At 39.5% G+C, this 26237-nt stretch overlaps 2 protein-coding genes across 3 annotated transcripts in view; one reads left to right on the top strand and one right to left on the bottom strand.

Moving 5' to 3' along the window:
- LOC137785399 (exostosin-1) overlaps positions 1 to 26237 on the bottom strand; it is a 185075-nt gene that overhangs the window by 76648 nt on the left and 82190 nt on the right. The window lies entirely within an intron of this gene.
- Positions 611 to 7069, top strand: LOC137785400 (pteroicidin-alpha-like). The gene is made up of 5 exons (XM_068576575.1): positions 611 to 670; positions 781 to 881; positions 6184 to 6303; positions 6785 to 6803; positions 6891 to 7069. The coding sequence occupies exons 2-5, from the start codon at positions 782 to 784 to the stop codon at positions 6961 to 6963; spliced, it is 312 nt and encodes a 103-aa protein (XP_068432676.1). The 5' UTR covers positions 611 to 670; position 781; the 3' UTR covers positions 6964 to 7069.

Below are 26237 nucleotides of genomic sequence, written 5' to 3'. Positions count from 1 at the left end.
GCTGCTTTTCGCACGATGCAAGATGGGGTTTTTAGAAAAGCACACACAGCTAATAACAATGAATTACACTGACAGGCAGCACTTGTTGACCAAATACAGTGAGTGCATAGATGAAGCGTTTTTTTTCTGTAGATGTTTTGTCTCTTTTTGTCAATGTTCTGTGCCTCTTTATAGCTTCGTTCTGTCTGTTTGTCGTTGTTTCCTTGAGTGTCTACCTGGTTGGTGTGTGTCTCTTTGAGTGAGATCTTTTAGCAGAAGGCCAGGGGGCAATAAAGGCTCCTGGGCCTGCGCCCGATAGGCCCCTTCATTAAGTTAATAAATTCAATGTTAATTTGCTTGTTTGTGTGCATCTTACTCTGTTGTCTCTCTTTGGATTGAATACATTGGAGAGCACCTCAACAAACAAGTTTAATTTAAATATTTAAAAGTTAAAGATATGAACATATAATGAAAAAAACATTTTCTTCAGATTAAGATATCTGTTTGACGCCGTCATGAAAAAAAGAGCTTCCTATATTGAAAACCACTGCACAAACAATGAGTAAGGGAATTTATCCCCAGCTATAAAAAGAGATGTGCATCTACCAACCCACAGAGATTTGCACCACCTGTGGATCTCACACTGCTCTTTTTGCCCTTGTTGACTTCTGCCCCCGGTCTGTGGAAAGAAGTGAGTATCATCATCTTTCTTTCTTTATCCTGACAATCATTTAATTCTTTGTAAAATCCAGGCTGCAGGCAGGCTGAATATTCACTGTTAGCTTGTGTCTTGTTTTCCAGGATGAAGTTCATCACTTTCTTTCTTGTGTTGTCGCTGGTCGTCCTCATGGCTGAGCCCGGGGAGTGTTTCTTCGGATCCTTTGTACAAGGACTTATTCACAGTAACTATTCCAATACATATATTTTTATTTTTCACAATTTGACATTACGTACCTGAACTTGCACTTGTGTAATTAATCAATACGTCTAATTATAGTGAAGAAAACAAATGCAATTATTAATGCTTTACAACAATAACAATGACACATTAAAACACATTTTCTAATAATGTATAAAGTCATGTTTCATAGTACTTCATTGCTGAGCTGCTCAACGCTGACTGGTTTTCGCAACTCACCGTTGAGCGAAGTTTTTCCCCGAGTTGAAATATTACAACACCTGGCAAAAAAGTGAAAAAGCAAATGTTCGCAATGCTTTTTCTGCTCATTTGCACCGCCCGATGAAAAATATGCTTTTTCACAACCATTTACGTCTGTGCATTGCCTTTACATGTAATCTACTCGCATAAATATTTTGCAACTCTTTTGGTGTGAACACGGCATTACAAAGAAGAACGTGAATAACGCGTTTTTCTCTTGTCTGTTGTATTTAGTTGGCAAGGAGATCCATGGGTAAGTCATTTTATAATTTAACAACCGCTCGTTGCATTAGTTGTCCTTTTGTTGAGCTGAACTCACTAAATCCTCTCTCCCCATCAGCCTTATCAAGGGACAACAGGAGGCGATGGCAGCGGAGCAGGAGATGGACCAACGTCAGTTTGACCGAGAGTGAGCTTTTGTCTGAGTCTACGATGGTCCATCTGAAAGAGCAACTCCGAAACTTTGTCTGAAAAGAAATGTTTATTGCGCTTCATCATTAAAAATATGATATTGCCTCACTGGCCTGTTTTTGAAAAATAAACTGCAATACGCCAACATAGTTCTCTGTTGTGTTATTTACATGAAAACTCTGAATATATTTGAGTGAAAATGATGTAAAATATAGAACAGGGTATACATACAAATATACAAGGACCTTTAACTTCTAATTCTTAATAATAATAATAATGTTGCGGCTGCCTGGAGACTAAATCTGAGGCCAGTGCCTTGATCAAGGGCAACGGCAAGAAAATGCCTGTCCAGAGGAATCAATACTAACAAAAGTCCCAGTTCTGTTGCTGTGAGGCAGCAGTGCATAACACTCTCCGACAATCCTAATTTTTGTATGACTAATACACAATCATTTTTACTCACACATGAAAAAGCAAAAGATGATGTTGTTATCTTGAAAACTGTGCAGATGTTGTTTCACAATCTACTGTTGTGTAATCTGAAAAGAACTGAACTACAGTGTGACTCTGACATCAAGGCAATCACTGCAATGTACAAAAATTAGAAGATAAAAACCAAGGATGCATAAATAGACTGCAGGAATAGACAATGCAGAGCTATGACCCCCGACGGGAAGACAATAAGTATAATATTGAAGATGGAAAGTGTGTGATTGTTTGCCTCGCCCTTCAGGTTTCATGTAAGCTGAGCTCAGCAGTGTGACGTCTGGGAATGATCAACTCTTCTTCTTTCATAAAGAAATGTTCTGCTCAGGTCCCTGCACTATATCTTTACATCCACATCTTTACTTTACAAGAAGCCCCTGAAAGAAATTACAGAAGCCTATAAACTATGGGCCTCAAATTGCAACAATTATGAATACTATTAAAATTATTAAATTATTATTATCACTTTTTACATTTGTTTTGTTATACTATTTAATTATTATAATGAATACTTGTTTTTAAATACTAATGTTAATACTTACTATGTTAACTGCTGTCTGTATATTTACTATTAGTCTTATAATTATAATATTTCAATTGAGTGATGTTTTTTTTCTTTGGTTTGGTTGTGTTTGAATCATCAAACCAAATATCAAAAGACGGTCAGTTATTACTAGATCTGTATGATATTTAAGGAAGCAAATGAAGCTGCAGCTCAACAGTCGCCTGACAGAGAACCAGAGAGGAGACGATACGGACAAACGTCAGCTGAGCGTCGTAGTTGTGTCAGGCAAGACTTTAATATCTTTTTATTCTTTTACCATCTTAGACTTTATAACAATACTGTTTAATAATTTGTTCCTGTGACTGTTACTTCTCCTTCTTTCTTCCTATTTTTTTACTTCAATGTAAAATAATAATTTGCATTAGTTCAATTATTCATATTAAATGTAATCAATGTAATGTTTGTCTACAGCATCAAGCAAAGTCCAACAGTGTATGTAACTGTTTTATAATATAATACATTCCCTTGTATAATATTTGAAGACGTTTAAGGGCGGTGTATATCGTTAGTAGTAGGAGGAGGTAATCATCACTGTATGCATATAGTGCGTATGTGTATATGCACGTATACCTTTATTTATGTTTGAATGGTTACATGTTTGTGTATCTTTATGTATGTATACATGTGTTTGCATATGCACACTATAGATATCATTTTTTGTCCTGTTCTTTACTGCCACTTAACGCATCTACAAAATCAATAAAGATTTGATGAAAAATAAACATGCCGTTTGTGTATCCAGGGCTGTGTGCCGTGTCATCAGCTGCTGAGCGTCACTACCATGTTGTGTATGAGCTGAAGAACATGACTGAAGCACAGCGTCACTGCAGAAAGAACTACACTGACCTGCTCACCACACGAGACCTGGAGGACCTGAAGACCCTGAAGAAAACGGTGGATTTAAGCAAAATGGCCGCCTTCAACTCTGTGAGTTTTATGAAGTCAGTGACAGGTGGTCTGAACGTTTAACAACCACACATTGGTGGAAAGGATGCAGATGAACTGGACCCAAGTGTGTACTTGTACTTCATGTGAGTATTTCTTAGTTACTTTACAGAATATGATTTTACATACAAAACATATGATTTAATGCAATATGCTCATCTGTACTGGATATTTACAGCATTAATTAATATCTCATCGAACAAACCTCATCCATGTACAACTATAGTGGAGTCATGTTGCCTTTTTTGCATTGTTAGCACTGTTAGCATTGCTATCTGTTAGCATCTTCAGCTGCTAGCCATTAGCTCAACCGTCACTGTTGCGAGACGCTTAGTACATTATGACAGCAAATAAAACCTTTTTCAATGTTCATATTGGGCTCAATATTGTTTTAAGACAGACTTGAAATAATTAATCAGACTGATTGTCAGAATTCAAACTGTAAATAAAACCATCTGAAAGTCAATTTCTTTATATCACAATGAATTATTGCTTTCAGAGAGCCTGCATAGGACTGTACTTGGACAGCTGGAGGTGGACACTGTCAAACACAAACTTCTACAAACCCGGAGAGACGGCGTTCAGACGATGGGGTCCTGCATATGGAGGACGTAAAATGACTTAAGTATGAATACATAAATAAATATATGCCTGAATAAATACAAGAATAAATAAATGTATAAATAAATAAATACAGGAATAAATAAATACATGCTTAAATAAATGTCCAAATAAATACAGGAATAAATAAATACATGCTTAAATAAATGTCCAAATAAATACAGGAATAAATAAATGCTTAAATAAATGTATAAATTATTAATTAAATACAGGAATGTATTAATCTGTCTTGCTCCCCTAATTGACCAATCCTGTTCAACAATGAGGTTCCGTCCGCTCCAGCTCATTTGCATATAACAACACAGAAATACAGAAATAAATAAATGAAGAAATACGTGTGGACACATAAATACAGACAGAAAGAAATAAAGAAATACAGAAATGTGGAAATATATTTATTTAAAACAATTACAATTACAAAGAAGAACACAGTGCATTATTGTATCCACATGGGATATGAGCCGACGACAGATGTGTCATGACCCACAAGTCAGTCTGCTTCGATGTCAGCGGTGAGAATATTAATTCATGTTGTGTTGGTTCTGGCACCCCATGTGGACATAAGTGGTAGTGTCTCTGCGCACCAGGGTCCATTTAGAAAACAAATGTACAAATCATGGAAGCAAACAATATGAACAATATCTTATATTGGTGATGTTGGTGCATATATATATATATATATATATATATATATATATATATATATATATATATATATATATATATATATATATATATAAAGTTAACCGGTGGGAACGCAACAGTATAGGAATTATGTGCCGGTGTCTGCCACCAAGTGATTCACTTTTGGATCCTCTCCCTCGGTTCAGCCGGACCTTTTTCTGACTCGACCATGAGTACTTCACGTGTACTGTGGGTGTGACGAAGCCCTTCACAAACTTCCCTCACACTTTCTGGTGTTGTGTGTCAAACTTTTGTCCGCATCAATGTGTTGATGGCTGATAAATGTTCTTGCATTTTCAAAGTGACTTGACATCTGATAAGATCTGCACACTGTCCAGCTAGCTTGTAATGTTGCAGCATTTGTGCTGACCATTTCCCTTTACTGGTTTTCTCAAATGCCTTAGTCATACTGGTTTCACAACATTTTGCTTATTAAAAAAAAAAAAAAGCTGCATTTCTTACTTTTCAAAAAACATTGACACAACCAGCTCCTGTTGTCAAAATGCTCCACTGGAAGGTTCAGGACGTCTTTTGTTCCTGCAGCTTTTTAATGAGCAACGTTGATGCAAATGTGATGCGCACTATCATTGTGTCTATGTCTTTGTATTTTGTTTGTTTTTGTTTCATATGAGGGAATGAACATTATTGACCAAATACAGTAATTGAACAGATGAAGTGTTTTTTTCCTGTAGATGTTTTGTCTCTTTTTGTCAATGTTCTGTGCCTCTTCATAGCTTTGTTCTGTCTGTTTGTTGTTGTTTCCTTGAGTGTCTACCTGGTTGGTGTGTGTCTCTTTGAGTGAGATCTTTTAGAAGAAGACCAGGGGGCAATTAAGGCCCCTGGGCCTGCGCCCGATAGGCCCCTTCATTAAGTTAATAAATACAATGTTAATTTCCTTGCTTGTGTGCATCTTACTCTGTTGTCTAATCTTTTGATTCAACACATTGAAGAGCACCTCAACATACAAGTTTGATTTAAATATTTAAAAATATGAAAATTTATACAGATATGAACATACAATGAAAAAAACATTTTCTTCAGATTAAGATATCTGTTTGACGCCGTCATGAAAAAAAGAGCTTCCTATATTGAAAACCACTGCACAAACAATGAGTAAGGGAATTTATCCCCAGTTATAAAAAGAGATGTGCATCTACCAACCCACAGAGATTTGCACCACCTGTGAATCTCACACTGCTCTTTTTGCCCTTGTTGACTTCTACCCCCGGTCTGTGGAAAGAAGTGAGTATCATCATCTTTCTTTCTTTATCCTGACAATCATTTAATTCTTTGTAAAATCCAGGCTGCAGGCAGGCTGAATATTCACTGTTAGCTTGTGTCTTGTTTTCCAGGATGAAGTTCATCACTTTCTTTCTTGTGTTGTCGCTGGTCGTCCTCATGGCTGAGCCCGGGGAGTGTTTCTTCGGATCCCTTGTACAAGGACTTATTCACAGTAACTATTCCAATATATATATTTTTATTTTTCACAATTTGACATTACGTACCTGAACTTGCACTTGTGTAATTAATCAATACGTCTAATTATAGTGAAGAAAACAAATGCAATTATTAATGCTTTACAACAATAACACATTAAAACACATTTTCTAATAATGTATAAAGTCATGTTTCATAGTACTTCATTGCTGAGCTGCTCAACGCTGACTGGTTTTCGCAACTCACCGTTGAGCGAAGTTTTTCCCCGAGTTGAAATATTACAACACCTGGCAAAAAAGTGAAAAAGCAAATTTTCGCAATGCTTTTTCTGCTCATTTGCACCGCCCGATGAAAAATATGCTTTTTCACAACCACGTCTGTGCATTGCCTTTACATGTAATCTACTCGCATGAATATTTTGCAACTCTTTTGGTGTGAACACGGCATTACAAAGAAGAACGTGAATAACGTGTTTTTCTCTTGTCTGTTGTATTTAGTTGGCAAGGAGATCCATGGGTAAGTCATTTTATAATTTAACAACCGCTCGTTGCATTAGTTGTCCTTTTGTTGAGCTGAACTCACTAAATCCTCTCTCCCCATCAGCCTTATCAAGGGACAACAGGAGGCGATGGCAGCGCAGCAGGAGATGGACCAACGTCAGTTTGACCGAGAGTGAGCTTTTGTCTGAGTCTACGATGGTCCATCTGAAAGAGCAACTCCAAAACTTTGTCTGAAAAGAAATGTTTATTGCGCTTCATCATTAAAAATATTGAATTGCCTCACTGGTCTTGAGAATATTTTTACATTGTCTTTTTTGATATTGAAACATAGTTCTCTGTTGTGTTATTTACATGAAAAATCTGAATAAATTTGAATGGAAATGATGTCAAATATAGAACAAGGTATACATACAAATATACAAGGACCTTTAACTTCTAATTAATAATAATAATATGATAGTAATGCACATTGGGCCTCGAGGCTGTCTATGTGAAGACAATGAAACAAGAAAACAAGCTGATAGCATTTAATTCAGTGCAGATCTCAGATAAGTGACATTGTTCCACCGTCCACATCTCAACTGACAACACTAACCCTTCCAACCTTCCACCAATCATGTTCATCAGCATCAAACTTAACATTAGTGACACTAGTTAGGTTACCGCGAGCCATCGGTGGCCTAAAGGCGCCTCCTGCTGCTCTGTGCTAAAAGCAGATTCAGTTTGTATTAATGCACATCTGAGTTTCTAATGGATTATCTCCAAAAGACACAGGCTTTCTGAGTCAGGACCGAAGATATCAGAACCACCAATGTATTGTTTTTACTCATTCATTCACGGAGACGCAGATGCACACCAATACAGTTCATGGGTCAAAACCACAAAGTAAAAACAGCATATATTTTGGCGCATATTAAACTGAATATAAAACAATAACATGAGCGGACACAAAGACAGACAATAAGGGTCCAGAAGCAAACAAGTATTTGGTCCCTGCTGCTTGGATCATTTTTTGTAAAGTCATACATATATGGAAATGTTATACATTATACTCTGCACTTGACCTCCCTGATAGAGGAGCATCTGGTAGCCACAGTGTTGTGGCTGCCTGGAGACTAAATCTGAGGCCAGTGCCTTGATCAAGGGCAACGGCAAGAAAATGCCTGTCCAGAGGAAATCAATATGAACTTTGAGTGACAAAAGTCCCAGTTCAAACTCAGGATGCTGTTGCTGTGAGGCAGCAGTGCATAACACTCTCCGACGATCCTAATTTTTGTATGACTAACACACAATCATTTTTACTCACACACGAAAAAGCAAAAGATGATGTTGTTATCTTGAAAACTGTGCAGATGTATATTTCACTATGTTGTGTAATCTGAAAAGAACTGAACTGCAGTGTGACTGACATCAGGGTGTGTATCGTATGCAGCACATAGTCATGTTCACTCGAGAACGAAAATACGTTAGCTGAGAAGAGGCCGTACTGCACAGTGGAAAGGAGACGCCGCCGGCGCTGAACACACCGCAACACACATTTCATTGCTTCCACTTAGGTAACGGAGAACAAAAGCAGAGTACAATCAGGCTCTATTACAATGGATCCAGCACTGCACAGTATTGTTATGAATGCACACCAAACTGACTTCTGTCTTCTGCTCCAGCACCTGTCGACGATTATTTGGTTGTGGGCACTCCAAACACCAAATGACCAAATAATCAGAGCGAGTTGGTAACAATCAGGCCAAAGTTTAAAATCAGTGCTGTTTTTCTGCTTCTTGTCAAACATGTAGAATTATTCTTTGCCGTTTCCCTCAACCCCGTCAAAACACAGAGACGTGTGTTACCTACCAGTCACACTATCAAACATTCCTTTCTGATAGTGATGATCTAAAACACACAATCACAAGCCCTTCACAAACCCATCTCACACTTTCTGGTGTTGTGTGTCAAACTTTTGTCAGCATCAATGTGTTGATGGCTGATAAATGTTCTTGCATTTTCAAAGTGACTTGACATCTGATAAGATCTGCACACTGTTCAGCTAGCTTGTAATGTTGCAGCATTTGTGCTGACCATTTCCCTTTACTGGTTTTCTCAAATGCCTTAGTCATACTGGTTTCACAACATTTTGCTCATTTATTCTTTTTTTTTTTTTAAAGCTGCATTTCTTACTTTTAAAAAAACATTGACACAACCAGCTCTTATTGTCAAAATGCTCCACTGGAAGGTTCAGGACGTCTTTTGTTCCTGCAGCTTTTTAATGAGCAACGTTGATGCAAATGTGATGCGCACTATCATTGTTGCGATGGAATTATATAATCCCCTTTTAGTGACCCCACCTGGTGTTAACTGTGACGTAGATGAGTGTTTGTGCTCATTGTGTCTATGTCTTTGTTTGTTTTTGTTTCCTATTAGGGATTAACAACTTTCATGATATCCTACAAATTCCATGGTGACATGAAGTCATGAAGTCCACAGTCACTGACATTTTAAGTACCACAAATGTTCGATGCAACAATATGTCTGACATTATTGCTTGTTTCATCAAATAGTGATTTAGTTTTGTCATTAGCGACTGTTAAATTCATTTAATAATCTAATGTCGATGTGCAATATTCTGTCCATACTGACGCAGTTATTCAAAGACATCTGTTTAGGTTGGCAAATAATGCAAGAGATTTTATGGTGCGATATAATTTAAAGAAGATAAAATATTTATAAGCTGTCTATGAGTGTCTGACCGGATTTGAGCCTTGACTTTCACGGATTTAAATCAAATATTTTTTAAATGGTGAAATTTCAAAACGGAAGACAATCTAGTCATGAATTCATTTCCAAGTCCTCATTTCAGCAGCACTGTTTTTTGAGTTCATGTAGCATGTCGTATCCAGACACATAACACTGTATTAATTCTTCAGCGATCCTTTCTCACGGCATGAGAAACATTAATTTATAGCAGTGACATTGTAAATTCAGTCGACACCTAGCCACCTGTGCACAGCAACAGATGTTGCGAAATACAATGAGAAACTAAATTTCTCTGAATACTGCACAAACAGTGAGGATCTCAACCCTGGCCTAGATTTACAGAAAGACACAAGCACACAGATTCATATTGTCTGGGAGGTCTCACAACATTTTTGTTCCCAGAGTCGATAGTTGGAGAGTAAATATTCAATGTTCCTTCTACTTAATGTAATGTCTTTGGGATATGTGAAAATAATTAGCCATTCATACATGTGACTTGCACAGCTGATATAATGTTGGATGGATTAATGAAGTAGATGGAAATGTGCCCACTGTGTTCTTGTTTTCAGGAGGAAGTGTGTCTTAGTGTTTCTGGTGTTCACGGCCGTTCTCATGGCTGAACCATGATGATGCCTGCAGAGGCCTCACAGCTCTCTGGAGAGGGTTGAAGACTAAATGTAAGGTAAATCACAAGCGAATACTTTCAGGCCTCATTGACGTGAGTTGTCACCATAACAATGCCACTCGTAGTCATCTTTTGTACTCGTAAAATGACCCCACGAAGCAATCAATGTCCATTCTACTCCCATTCAATTTAGAAATAGCTGACCATTGATTGCAGTGACCCAACAAACAGGCTCCTTGAATCACGACCAAGGTACTGGAACAAAACCAGCATTTTATTATTGTAGTACCGCAGTCAATTATTTTGCAATTTTTCCACTAATGTTCTGAATAAAGGTGATTGGTCTGTGTGGGCTATTTATTGGACCATGCACACACTCCAACAATGGCAAAAGTACAAGAGCAGATTTCATTACAGTCGGGTTTGTTCAGTTCACATAGCCTGGTTGTGGATAGAAGATGACTCTTGACTCAAACCACTTCTCACCACTTGAAGAACTTGTTAGATAAGAAACGTAAATTTAGAACCTCCTGAATATTAACAAAGTGCATAGAATACTGCTAAGTGTCACACTAATACTGATAACTTGATGTCTGACCCACCCACTCTCAGTGACATAGGTGCAACTGCTGACTACAAAAGTTCACATCAGCTGCAGATGCACTAACTGCCAACTTTGCTTACTTTGACACCATTTTTTTGGACTTGATCAGTGGAAAAGGTAAAACACTAATATTTCATCCTCATTTTATTTGACTAAATGCAGCGTCAATAGCAAATGTGATGTGAATTCACGCTAAGAAAGATACTCAAACTGTTTTAACCGCAGAGAAAACTTTTTGCACAAAATTTGACATGGTAAAATAGAGCATGCGATGGATACTAAACTACGAAACACAGCAAATTAAGAACAAGGAAAAGAAAACTATGACCGCAAGAAATTGTGTACCACCATGTGAGCCATGTGCAGGGTCACAGTTTAATGTGTCGACATATGATGGAGTTGACACCGGATGTGTTTTTCAGGATGAAGTACGTTATGATATTCCTCGTGTTGACGCTGGTCGTCCTCATGGCCGAACCCGGAGAGTGTTTTTTTAAATCTATTTGGAGAGGGGCCAAGGCTTTATTTCGTGGTGCCAAGGCGGGATGGAGAGGTAAATCATACGTTTACATGCATTCTTTGCTGAATTCAGACCTATGATTTAGTATGAATTAAGCATGAGTTTCTTATTCTCAATTGACTGCACTAACTAGCTATAAAAAGTGTTTATTTAGTCCCAACATCTCATCTGTATTAGCTGCAAAGCGCTAAACCTAAGTAAAGAGAGCGTCATTAATCTGATCATTTAAAACATATTCACATATAAACACATTTGCTGACTTTGATAACAAGATATGTCCTTTTCATCTTGTTTGTCTCTTTAGCTCACAGACAAATGGTGGAGACTGGAGGGTAAGCACTTCTGACTGATGAAAACATTGCAACAAATGCAGGAAAAGTGTGTGTATAGTTTGGATTGAGAGCAACAACTGAGCCGGAAAAAAAACTTGTAATTTATTGTATCAATTTATTTGAATAAACGTATTAATTCATCAGTCATTTGACCTGCAGGATCAAAAAAGTGTTAGATATGAGTGAAACATACCCACTATTTCATCAAATGAATGTCTTCAAAAACCTTGTTTACCCAACTTATTTAAAATCAATTCAGAAGCTGTCATTTTGGCTCGACAAGTGATTGTAAAAATGATTAAATGAATACAATCTGTATTTTCCTTTCTTAAACTAGGTATGGAGACAGAAGGAGCCAACGAAGAGGCCAAGTGGATTACGGTGAAGGTCAGCAGTATCAGCGCGGCTGAATCAGGCGACGCTGAAGTCACGGTTCCAGCTCTGACTTCCTGCCCGGCAATGCAATGCAAGAAACAAAAGGATGAGTTAACAAACCTGTAGTCTGTAGTTCACATGAAGCACTTGAGAAGTGATTTTCAGCAACGCTGCAACTGGCTTTGAAAAAAAAAGTTTAAAAAAAAATAATAATATATGCAAACTGTCCCGCTGAATAAAGCTTTAAGGCAAAAAGATAATCTCTGCTTTGTGGTTTTCTTTAAGTGAATATGATAATGAAAAACAAAGTTTTTGATTCAATCCTGGGTAAATGTTGAGATTACTGATCTGCAGGTGTGATCACTTCTTTCGGGATTATTTCTGAGGGCACTTGTGTCGTTGATAAAGAGTCTTTGGGCGTTATGTAATCCCGGCAGGAGGTAGAGTTGACGTCTCTGTCAAAAAGAAAATGACAACGATCAAAAATATGAACGGCATGAAGAAATAATTGCCGATGATTCCTGTTAATCACAATCCCTGCATGACGGATGAATGTTAAAAAATAATCACCATGTCCACTCAGCAATGACTGTTCACAAGTGGCTGAAGGACGGCCGCGGATCACAGATTGCGGCTTCGACTAATGATTATTTTGGATCCGTCAACTGATTATTTTCTTCAGTAATAGATTAATCATTTGAGACAAAAATCCATGATAATGTACAGGTTGTTTTTTTTGTACAGCCAAAGCTATTAAATGTAACATAATGTAAGAGGAGCCGGCGGCGCGATCATGTGTAAGAGAGCTCCGAGCGACTGGAAACAAAACCCTCCTCGGAGCAGAGTTACTCACATTACAACTGAAGATGAAAGTCATTCCTTTTGCTTCCAGAGAAATGATGTCAATTTTCTTTCAAATGTATTGTTGTCATGTGGCTACAATCACGAAATGGGCTTCCACTTAAGTAAATTGCGCAAACTCGGTTACAATGTTCACACACAATAAACACAAGTTACAACTGTTTCAAGACAATACAAAACTTCTAAATATCTTACAACGTTGAATACTTGTAATTGTGTATTCACTTAAAAGTATCAAACCTGCATTTGATACTTATGTTGGACTGTACACCATCACGTTTTGGCAGTTTTTTTCCTATAGCGAAAAAGTTAAATTGTCCTTTTGAAACATTTAGCAGTTTGAGGATGCCTTATTCATTCATTCATATTATCAAAAGCCCTGCATTTGCAGAAGTGAGATTAGAAATTGAGATCATTTGAACATCGTCTGGTCGTCTGTACAATGAGGAATGCAAGGTCGCGAAAGTCAAAATGCAGGATGACAAAGTGAATGAATCTCCGTCCTCATAAGGAGACAAGCAGCTCAACTGCAAGGCTGGAGGGTTCACATCCCCTGCAGATCTCACACCGCTCACTCTGCTCTCTCTGACACTTCATCCGTGGAACGACGAGCAGCACAACTTAATCCTAATACTGCGCTAATGCGCGGAAAGTCTTTGTAACGTGTGACGAGCACAGCCACACATGTCCCAACCTGTAGCCCTGTGATATTGTTGGCTGAAGTAATGCAGTGCAGGGTGAGAGGGATTCTGGACGTGGCCGTAACGTGTGCTGTGATGCTCCTGGTGCTGAGACTGGTCGTCTTCACGGCTGAACCCGGAGAGTGTAGGAGGTGGAGAGGTTTTTAATCCTTGTGGAGAGGGTGCACGGACAGGATGGAAAGGTAAATCCCCACTTGAACTCACAAGCTGCTGCCCACAGAGTTGATTTCGACACTTTTTTCTTGGTTCGTATACATCCACACTCTGCAGAGTTGAATCGACTCTTTCCAAATAGTCAAACATATAAACACTATGCCAAAAGCCCTTCTTTAACTTCCTTTAGTGTCATGCAATACACACTAAAAAGTAGTACTTATTAGTTTATTGTGTTTTTCCCTTTCATCCTTTTAGTATTAGAGTTGAGTTAAAATATTGTGAATGATGGTATAATCTATAAACTTTCATCTGAAATGTTGTGTGAAGTTTGAATATGAAATAGTTTGAGTAATTTCAGATCGGACATTTTCGACATACATCTTTCCTCACTTCACAACACTGATGGTGGGTTTTACTTTCATTACTTGTTTGACAAAAGGCCGGCATGACTTCTCATGAAACCTGTGAAGACTTTCTTTGTAAAAGTTGTCAATAATAATTTGGAGTTTCAAATAGATGACTTCTTTTTCATAAATGATTCATTGGTACCTGTTATTCTGTCGGTAACCTACAGCTGTTATAAACATGCCACAGACTACAGAAATGTACTGTGGACCTATGAGAGGAACGTCTACTTGAAGTTGCAGTATGATGTTTCCCAACAGATGGAAACAGGCGATTCACGTACTGCTTGAAAAACACGATACCGTGATGATGTCACACTTCAGATGTCTCGTCATCATCTTATGGAACTCAACATTTCAAAATGCAGTGACTAATACAATGTTGCTAAATATATGTAAATACCGTGAGCATGAGACTCTTTAAAAGACACAAGTACTTCCCAACTGGCACATAGATTCACAGCATCTGTAGATCTCGTTTTGCTTTCTTTACTGGTCTTTTGGGGTCTGACTCATTCAGGTAAAATGGTTTCTACTTTATTTAATGCAAAGTCTTTGGGATGTGTGACGAGCTTTGCACTGGACATATACTGTGACTGGTAGCTCTGGTCTTCTGCTGGATGAAATAAAGTCTTTGAGTGACTCATGGTGTGTGTTTGGTTCCAGGACGAAGGGAGCCATGACCTTTCTGGTGTTGACAATCGTCGTCCTCATGGCCGAACCCGGGGAGTGTCTCTTTAAACGTCTGAAAGCCGCGTTGAAAGGTGCCAAACAAGCATGGCAAGGTACATTCACACTGTATCCACTGAGTGGGTATTCATGATACACTGCCTGGCCCAGAAAAAAAGTGGTCACCTGGATTTAACTACTACTGCCTACTGTACAGGCCTTTGGGGGCATTGCTATGATCTGGGGTTGCTGCAGTTGCTCAGGTCTAGGTTCAGCAACGACCAGGTTCAGCAACGACCAGGTTATTCCATCAATGGATTTGTTCTTCCCTGAAGGCTCGGGCATCTTCCAAGATGACAATGCCAGGATTCATCGGGCTCAAATTGTGAAAGAGTGGTTCAGGGAGCATGAGGCATCATGGTCACACAAGGAGCCCAGACCTGAACCCCATTGAGTCCCCATTGAATCTCTGGGATGTGCTGGAGAAGCTTTGTCGGTCAGACTCTACCATCATCAATACAAGATCTTGGTGAGATTTTAATGCAACACTGGATGGAAATACATCTTGTGACATTGCAGAAGCTGATGGAAACAATGCCACAGCGAAGGCCGTAACCAAAGCTAGAGGCGCTCCCACCAAATATTAGTGTGTGTGACCTTTTTTTTGGTGGCGACTACTTTTTTTGGCCAGGCAGTGTATATGATGAGAAAATCTTAAATACATATTTGAATACTGCATTCCCTCCTAAAACGCAAATGTTATTGAGCTGTTTAGTTGTTGATAATGAAAATATGTAAGCAAAATTTTCCCTTTTCAAACAAATAAAACCTAGTTTGAACCTGAACATCTCGACATCAACTGACCTATTAATTAACACGTTAATTATTTTTGTCTGTACAAATTCTAAATACTGCAAATTAAGAACATTTCTAATATTACCTCTGATAGTATATATATATATATATATATATATATATATATATGTATATATATATATATATATATATATATATATATATATATATATATTCTTAAGAGCAATTAAGGCAGAAGTGTCTCTTCATACTGAAGCGTCTTTATGTGTTTTTTCTGAGTTTATGTCAAAGAAAAGTAAAAAGAGGAACATTTGCCGGTTGGTTCCTCACTGCTTCAAAAGATAAAGATAAGACTGTTCCAGACCATCGCTGTGAGCGGTGAACAACGTACACGTTTGTATATGTTTGGCCCCATTGTCATAAAGTTGAAGCTTTTGTCATTTCATCTTCACAAAATGAAAACAGATAGACAAACAAGGCAAAGACTCATTTCCTCTCCACCTACTGATGTGGGTTGAATCTCCATTCAAGTGGAGATACTCACGCTGTGCGAGTACCACAGGAAACCACAGGAGAAAAACGCCACCTTAACGCCACAACTTGCCCCACAATCTTCATGTTTTTCATTTCCCTTCAGTATGAAAGTAAATCAGCGATAGTTGTGTGTACATCCATGGGTACATCTCAAACAGGAAGTGCTAACAGCTAATCCACACACTCTTAATGGGGCTGATCTACCAAACCAACAGTGTGCACAGTAGCTCATGATCGTGTGTGCAACACGTCATGACGCAATAAAACCCAAACAAGGAGCTGAAAGAAATGAGCTGCCGTTTCGTTGTCTTTCAGAAAATTAAACGTGCATGTAGATGCTTTATCTCCCCAACAAGTGGCTCGAATATGAATTTCTAATGTGATGTTATTGGGAGTTTATCTTTTGCCTGTGTGTAAACCACCTGCCTCGTGCCTCCACTAACCCTCGGCGCCTCAGAGAGAGGAGTCCAGGCAGGCGGTGTCAAAGATAGCGATGATTGATCTCTCTCACAGTCGCCTGAAAACAACCCAAAGGGCATCACGGAGCAACCCTGAAAATGACACCTGAATCCCCCCCACACACACACACACGCACACACATACACGCACACACACACACACACACACCCCGCAGCATAAAACAAACACACACCAACCGATCGAGCAAAGTTTGTTTTGAGCAGATGGGGCTTTGCTTAAAACATATTGATTGGAAATGAGATGTGGTCAGAGGACGGATGAGGTTAGAAAGGTATGTGTGCGTGTGTTTGTGTGCGTGTGTGTGTGTGTGTCTGAGGGTCAACCGTGTCACTGGCAGTGGTTGTTTACCTAGAGGCGATTGCTGGACTCACACACAAGCCCTGCCCAGACAGAGATGATAAATAATAGAGGAGCTATGACAGAGGGCAGACACACACAAGCACAGATCAGCATCAAGGTCAAAGATGGGCGTGGGGCGTAACGGGAGAGGTCTTCGTGGACGCGTATACGCGAGGCGGGAGGGAGCGCGGAGACGGCCACGTAGTCGGCGTGGATCCCGACATCTGCATATCAAGCGCACGGAGGGTCCGCGTGTCTCCATGACAGTTCTGTCAATAGGATTTCAGCCGCATCGGAGGGTCAGGTGACTCCTCGCTCACTTCCTCGCATTACAGACTTTCACCGTTCATGGAAGCTGTTGGAGATCAGGTGTGACAATAATAATAATGTGGTTTTTGAAAAAAAAAACCTCGGCAAACAGATGCTGCACTGTTCGATGTTTGAGCAATTGGAAGGGATGACAGATTATGACGGCGATTTTTCTTAACTGTTTGATATTTTATAATGCATATCTAAATCATTACATGTCCAAATAATTGTATCATTTACTAACACTTCATAATTGACCTTATTAATCGTCTATAAGTCCTTAATACGTCATTTACAAATGAGGAATCCATCTTTAATAACTGTGTTCATGAATTGTATACTAATGAGTTACTAATGAGTATTCATGTTGGAACAATGCTTTATAAAGTGTTTGTTCATGCTTTATTAATGTTAATTAGTTTGTAGTTATTATAAAGTGCTACTTCAATTTAACATCTACATTAAAATGACTTTTCCTTCAAAGCAGTTGGTTGAGAGTCACAGCGGTGAAAAAGAGCTGTGTGAAGTGTGTATTTTTCTTTTCTTTGGGATTCTTTTGCTCCTGCTCTGGATTGGCCTCTTAATACTGGCCTGCTGTGAGGAGTCATACAGGGCAAACAAGGAAGAAAGGGCAAATATGTCATCAATCACAAAAAGCTTTCGCACAGGAACAACAGCACGATTCTGCTTCTCTGCCTTCTCTCCAACTCACTCAACTTAGTAATTATAGCCCCAATAACAACACCGAGGGTTGACTTTAAGCAGCATACACACATTCAATATGTTTTCTAAACGCAACACAATGTCCTTGACACGCTGACAAAAATGCTTTTTGATACATTTGTAATTTTAAAGTTATTTAGTTTTTCCAATATTATCTAAAAAATAAATAGTAACATATCAGTAAAAAAAAAAATATGATATTGTATCACGCTGTTACGACTTGATTGATGCATGTATTATATTATAAATTGTATGTAATGAAGGTCTGAGGACTGAAACCTCCTGAACACAACAAATACATGACAGGCGATTAAGAGTGTGTCACGTTCTTAGTTTTTCAATCTCACTTCATATCTGTACACACACGTTTTAGGGCCTGATCACTTTGTCTGGAGGTGGATCTTTAGCATTTGTCAACGCAACCGGGTGTGCTGCTGATACATTAAACTAAATGACCACAGCGTGTGTATGTCCTGCTGCTGCATGAACACAGTCACGGCTTTGCAGACAGTTGGACCCAACGCGCCTGTTATCCAGAGAAGTTGCCTTCCAGGTTGTTGTTCATGTCACCCTGAGAGCTGCACCGAAATACAGAACCTGAAACGCCACAGAAGCAGTAAACAGGATCACGGTGTACGGTGTGCGCGCGTGTGCATGTGTGTGTCGGTGTCGGTGTTGTGCATTGATCAATATGGTGGATGTCACCAATCTCTCAGGTGGTGGCCGAATGTGGATAAAATCCCCCAGAACAATCACCTCTCTCCATCCCGTGTGAGCGTGTGTGTGTGTTTGTGTGTGTGTTTGCATGTGCGTGTGCGTGTGCGTGTGCGTGTGCTCGCTCTTCTTCTTCCGCTCCTTACTCTTCTCAACAGACAGTTTGACAGGCAGACGGCTGACAAACAGGCATTAAAAACAGACTGATATCCACAGTGGATATCTATAAACACATCAGATGGATGTCATTGTGGACGATCAAATGTTCCTTGTCGCTGTCTCGAGGACCGGAATAAAAAACACTGCTTGTTTTCTTTCAGACATCCTGAAATTGTTGCACGCGGCAGCTGACGGATTTGTGTTCTCGTCGGTGTTTACTTATTGGAAACAGGAATAACTGCGAGTTGAGAACGTATCGACGGAGAAAAAGTTATTCAGTGTTACAACATGTTCCCTCGTTACGTTGAACAGGGGCGTTCCTTTACTTTCGTGTTTGGCGGCACAGACATCAGGAAGCGAATGAGTATTGAATGTGCGTCACAGAGCAACCCCGCCTCTTAGAAAATGACATTCCCATACGAAAAAACTGCATTCTCAATTACACTTTGAGGGGAACCCATTTTTTTTTTTTTGCTTCACGACAGTGAGACGATTATCAGCGTAAAAAAAATAAAATACTTTGTTTGTTACGTTACTAAATAACCGGCAGAGGGCTGTGTCATACTTTATGCCTCCGGGAGTTTCTACGTGACACGTCTGAAAAGACACTTTAGCGCTGAGAGCGACACATCGACAGCTGCAGTCCTCTGGCTGGAGGCCTCGGGGGAAACTTTGACCTGGAACCTAAAAAGGACACGTTTGTCTGTAGAAACAGATTCACACAGCATGCATTGGATAAATATCTGTTCCTTTTAGACAGACCACCAAAAAACAATGCACAACGAGTGGCGAACGTCGATCAAACATTTTAAATGAAATATATTTAGTAAAAAAAAAGCGAGCAGTTTTAAAACCTCGCTCGGATTTTCGGGGGAAATATTCTGCAAGTTGGAGCTCAAATACACAGGAAGACACACGGGAAGATGCACGCGCGCTCGCTGCGGTTCAAACTGACGGCGAGTTAACCACTGGGAACAAGAAGCTCCGCTCCCCTCCTCCAAAGTGGTCCTGTTTATGTGATGAAGTGCCTCCGCGAGGCATTAAGAGAGAAGCACTGAGCAGACTGACGGAACAAGACTTACTTCTTTTCTTCTGTCAATCCGGCAAATCCATACGGAGAGAGAAAGAGCCGTCAGCTCAGATCAAAGTGGAAGTCTAACAGAGAAATAGCTGTGATCCCAGTCATCTTATTACAAACCTCCTTACATGCAGCAAACCCAGTATGGCACTTTTTTTTTTTTTAATCCAACACTCATAAAGTGAGAGACAGTCACAAATGGGGGTTAAGACCTGCCGCTTCAAAGCGGTGAAGCGGAGCGGCCAGAACACGAGCGCCGCTTTGTTGAATGGAAACCTCACACGGCCTTGAATCCCACTCAGTGGGATTGCTTGTGTTGCATTTCAACTGTTCTTTCCATATTATTTTTCAAATCTTGAGAAAACTGGATTAAGTAATTGAGCATAAATTGGCTACGAATAAAAAGTTGTTTTTTTTTTGTTTGGTCATCTCTCAGACTGGGGGAAGGAAAACATCCTAAATACACGTTTGGGGATTTATTTTACCAATTTGTCCATTTGCATCTGTAGATTTCTTCTAAATTCACCAAACGTTAGCTGTAGATAATGCCTTATTCGTATATTTAAACATAATACAGCTGAAAACGTGATACACAATCATTGTCTTAATCGCCTGGGGAAGTTTCAATGTAATAGCTAAAAAGAGTTTGTTTTTCTCAGCCAGAAATCCCCACTTCATTTGTACTTACTTGCACCAGACTTTTCAGTTTCATTGTTTTCTATATTCTGAAGGTGTTTACAGAGGCGTGCGTTCATATTTCTTTAATAGACTGATTGATACTAAATTGGATTCTTAAAACCATGCATGAGCAAACAAGAGTGACAACAAGAGCTATCTAAAATAAATTATTTAACAACCTTTGACTCTCATGTTAAAATGAAACAACAATGTTGAACCAGTGAAAATTAGCCCATATTATGTAAAACACATAATTTGGATGTCTAAAAATAAAATTTTCTGAAAACTTGTAATACTAAATAAAACAATTGTCTTATGGTTAAAAAAAAAAAAAAAAAGGACGGAATCTTTTGCTTAAAATTGTGAAGTCTGCTTAGAAAAAACATCTTAAAACCAAGGCAGGCTGTTTTCATTTTGTTTTTTTACTCCCATAATGCTTTCCCTCGCGGTAACCCGTCTTCTTTACGTCTGGCTACCTGAAGCCGGTATTAAAATACGTAATTTTCAAATGAGAGATTAATGCGCTGAGCGCTCCACATGCACCACAACATGCAGACGTCCATCTGCGACACAGAGCCGGCCAAAAGACAGCGCTTCATAACTTTGTATTTAAGTAATAAAACTACAAATGAAATGAAAAAAAAAGGTAAATCTGTCACAATAACAACCCCCTTCGACCAATTTGACCGTACTCACGAAAAGCTGTGTCCACTGCAATGTTGCCCCTCTTCCCCGGGAGTGTCTTCCTTTTACACGAGAGTGCAGGATTTAAATGACAAGTTAAAATAAACTAGGATGACCTTTTGGGTACATAGAATTGAGCGCAGATAAAATATACAAGTGCAAAGAGATTGATGGACTGAAATCGTGGAGAAAATGTGCCTTTGGCCTGAAAAAGACATCATGGGGCTCTGGCACTTTGCTTGCTTGACCTTTTCAGACGGCTGCATCCAAACAGGCAGGTACTACTGTGACACGGGCTACTTAACCAAAACAAAATGGGTTTCATTTAACAAGTTCAAGCTAGGCTAAGTAGTCAGATCTTTCCCTGAAAAGGATAACCTCAGTGCAGTGATGCGCATGTGTACTGCAGGACCCCGTGGCCTCACAGTGACGATGGGTGTGGTCGGTGGTGAAGCATGTGTTGGTCTTCCAGCCAGAGAGGGCTGTTTATCTCTCAGTAAAAGTGGCATTGTCGAAATACTCTGTCTTCAACTCATTAAGCAGGGTCATCCGTTTCAGAGTAATGTATATGATAGGATTATAATCATTGATGCGTTCATGTGTGTAAGCATCACTTTAATGTTGCAGCTGGTAAACGTGGGGCTAATTGTTGCCGGACCGCTTTTGAATTTGCCTCTGAAGAGCGATACAGCTCTATCATCACCTGTAATAACACATTAGTATGTGTTTGTTGAGTATATTTTGTATTTTTATTCTGAGTCTGTGCAGTGAATAATGTTGGAGACAGGCTGCAAAGTCTGGGTGTGAAATGTGATGCCAGTGGGGAAGTGCCTTAAACCGGCATTCTTTCTTATGGCCAGCAGGGGGCAGGCTGTGAGAAAAAGACCCTACTTCTCACTTGATCAGTAAACATTGAGTTTAGTTTAGTTAGTGAGCATTGAATGAGTTTATGGTCTCAATCGCTAGTTTCAAGTGTTCTTCAATCCAGCATGATGTCCATTTAGTAAATGATGGTCCCATTTAGTGTGTGCTTTAGGGCGTGGCACCCTTGTGATTGACAGGTGCAAGTCTACCACAGCGTTGTCTGGGAGTTGTCCGGGTTGTGATCCGACAACTTTACATTTTTCAGTGTGTTTTCAGGTCATGAAAGTTAATTATAACATTTTGGTTCTGTAAAAAAATCTTTTTTTAGGGAAAAAAAGATATTTAAAAAAAAAAAGAATCTTTTTTTTCTGTTAAAATCTTCTTTTCAGCATTGAGTTTTACTCCCAAAAAATTGTTGACGACCAAAAATCCCAAACTTGAGGCTCCAATACTGCAGTCCACAAACCAATAGATGAGCTGTGACTTTGTCAACTTCTTATTTACAGTCAATATGGTTGAAGTACAACATCTGTCTCTGAAAATAAAGGAATATTACAAAAGCAACATTTCAAAATCACTATGATCTTTGTATATTTGATCTTATTCCAGTCTAGGTTTTATTCTTGGGGTTTTCATAATTATCATGCAGGGCAATGCATACCTGGTGTATATTTAGGTATGTTGCACGTCGTCAAAGAGGATTTCACAGAACAGCCAAAGAGAAACAAGGACATGTTTCAGACAGTGTCCATTAGTGTAGTTAGAGCAACTCCACAGACGGTCAAGTTATGTTATTTCCTTGCTGTTGATTGTTTTTGCTTGATTTAGCATCACAAAATGCCCCTCGCTGGGTTTTTCATTTGATATTTTTTTTAAACGGTGTCTAACCATTTGTTAGATTAAAAGCCTGTGGAGAGAGGACGTTCAGGATTTCTGGTCTAGTTCTTCAGAGTTGTGAAGATCACTCGTGCAGGTGTAGCTGCAACTATATGTGTCACTATTGTGACGGAAGAAACAACAAAACAACAACAAAACAACTTTAATGTATTGGTTGCGTCCTTAAAACGTTCATATTTCAAGCCATCATGAAGGATTATATGGGCTCATCCATAGAGAAGAGTAGCCACAGTTCTTCAAATGATATAAATTACACCACGAAAAAAAGATTTTAGCATTAACAAATCACATTAACAACAACTACTTAATTTGAATCAAATAAAGAATGAAGCCACAATTCCCTTTGCTGTTTGAAGGTATATACAAGTACCCACTGCAAACATCTACACATTGTTGAGGAGCCACTGAATTGCAGACTCAAGCTCGTACAACATGAGGTGAGGCAACACCAGCGTCACCACAACGTTAAGCCAGCTATTAAACACTTTGCAGATTCCAACATGGACGAAGAAAAACGTGTATTTAGGGCAGATTCGCTGCTCTCTTCATTTCCCCCTCACAGTAAACTGAGACCTGTGGGTAGTGGGGAGGGGGGGGGGGGGCAATATTAGTTAAGTATTTATTTACAGATCCTGGCAGAGCCGTCCTGTGAATAATTCATCTTCCATGCTCGGAGGAGTCTGTTGACAAGACAGGAGAAAGGAAATCAATGCAGCTATGATGGGCAGCAGACTCCTGCAGATCTTCTGACCTGAGCCAAGCTACAGAAGTGTGTGTGTGCGTGCGTGTGTGTGTGTGTGTGTGTGTGTGTACTTACAGTAGTTACAATACCGTCCTATGTAAAGTGATCAGGTCTTGATCTGCTGATCTGAGCGTAACAGTGTCCGTCGAGGGCAGACATGCCGCAGGGAAATGTCATCCTCACGTTCCTCCGGTTATACGCTGCAAACAGCCACTTGAGTACGCTGCTGCACCTGAACCCTCCATTACGGCCGCCCAAAGGCCGGTGTGGTGGACGGAGCACTTAGCTGTAAATTGAATGGATCTCATAATGTGACTGTTTTGCAGGACAATCCATAAAAATAAATAAAAAAGAACCACAAAACACGTGCTGCGTCCTCGGATTTTTGCAGTTAATTTGGGGAGAACAATTGTATCATTAATGCAGGAAAAGTATGGCGGCATATTAAGGCCATTGCAAGGGAAACAAATTATAATGATGTCGCTGGGGGGAGCGGGTAATATTCTGAAAAACAAGCTCAGGATTTCCAAGATTAAAATTTACAGAAAAGAAACTTAGATTAATGTGGCAAAGAAAAAGTCAGATTTGCTATTATGAAGTTACATATTTATAAGAACAAACGCAAATCTATGGTAAAGCAGCCACCATCTGGAATTTCGTTGCTCCTTATTTTGTGTAATTATGGGAAAGGTGACCTCTGGCGAATGTCATGAGAGATACACACGGTTTCTTTCCTGTTCTTTCAACAATATTTTATGAACATAATGCTGACATCTGAAGTCATTGTACTTCCTTCTCATGTGAGATCTGTTTTATTTTGCCAATGAGTTATCACACAAATCCTAACATTCCTCTTCTCAAAGCAACGTCCCCTTCGCCAGACGACCTCTGAACGAGGCGAAGGTCCCGAAAGATACGAACGTGTTTGCATTCATATTCTTTCTATATTCTTGAATGAAAAAATAGTCTTGAAGCCACAGGAAAAAAGAAAAAAAAAGACGGACAACTGCAATATTTCCACTGCACGTATAGACGTGTCTTTTTTGCACAAAAAAAAAACAACCAATGAGACGATGTTATTCTGGTTGTGCTGCCTTGCAGGGACCGTGTGCTGCCCCCTGTGTCGGTGTGAAGGGAAAGCAACGTCACATGACGGCCATGGATTCTTGTGAATTATGTCTTTAAAGGTTTGCTGGAGAGGGAACGTCTGGAACAACCGGCTGAGCCCCCTGAGCCTGCGACCCGGCCCCGGGTGAGCCGGTGAGGATGGATGGCTACGATACAATGCTTTTTGTACTTGGTGGCTCATTTTGCCGCCGCGTCTAAAGGCTGGTGCGATGAGGTCTATCCAGCCGTGTGAAGAACACTGGGAGCGCACATTTTTTTTTGTATGGTTTGAATGAAGTGTGTTCTTTAATGCTCTAAATCACAGATGTTCCCTCCCTTGTACAAAGTACCTATTTTAACACTAAACAGGATTTTGTCCAAAAAAAACGTTTTTGTACCAAAATCTAACCAACCACGACCTTGCAACATAATAAAAAATATATCTCTAGCAGTGATTTTGTTTGGTTTTGTATGGGACACATTATGTCGTATCCAACTGTTACGGCCGACGAACAAGAACACATTTGCTTCATGTTGTTGCAGAGGGCATGGACAAACAACATAATTTGTCATTAGGAGCCGGCCAGCAGCTCTGTTGCCAGTCCCTCTTGTCTTTGCCAATATTCTTCCTCTTCCTCCTGTAGGATATCTGCCAATAAAACAGACTTTGCACGTAGTTCCGGTCCCATGGCAGATTTCCTAAACTGGATTTGTGGGCTAACAGTCCTGTTGGTGTTGCGATAACCATCTGAAGGTAAACCTTTCCAAATCCATAACACATCAGCCGCACACATGCTTTCACCACAACGTCAAGTGAGAACTAATGTTTTCAAATGCCAGGAAGTACACATTCCATCACCCTTCTTTTCTCAAAAACTGTAAAACTGATTCAAACTATTTCATCTGTTGCTCGAAGATTCAGGCCACATTTTTGAATTATCACAAATCTAATCCCAAACTGACATTCAATCTTTGTGTACGCTATTGCAGTCGATGGGAATAGCATCTAGCGACACATATTTGATAAGAAGTACACAAGTTCTGAGAATGTTATTGTGATAACTGAATTTTTTTGACACACGCTTTTCCCTGCACACCGGGTGACCATTCAGCAGGCGGCTTAACGACATCATGACCTTCCCCGACTGTTAAACCTCTTCAGCACCAAGCAGAATTTAAAAAAATATATATTTGTTGAGTTAAATTATTTACATAAACTCCCTAACTTGCCGTGGCGATTTTTACGTTTCACTAAAACCTTCATAATGACCCTTACAACGTTGGAGTTCAGCCAAAGACACTTCCCTGTAGCCGTGCGGGCCTGCGGG

The sequence above is a fragment of the Clinocottus analis genome, unplaced genomic scaffold, assembly GCF_023055335.1.
Source record: "Clinocottus analis isolate CAN_PGR_092001 unplaced genomic scaffold, fCliAna1.0.p SCAF_15, whole genome shotgun sequence".
Taxonomy (NCBI): Eukaryota; Metazoa; Chordata; class Actinopteri; order Perciformes; family Cottidae; genus Clinocottus; species Clinocottus analis.
The sequence above is the reverse complement of the archived record's forward strand: the minus strand, read 5'-3'. Positions and strand labels throughout refer to the sequence as shown.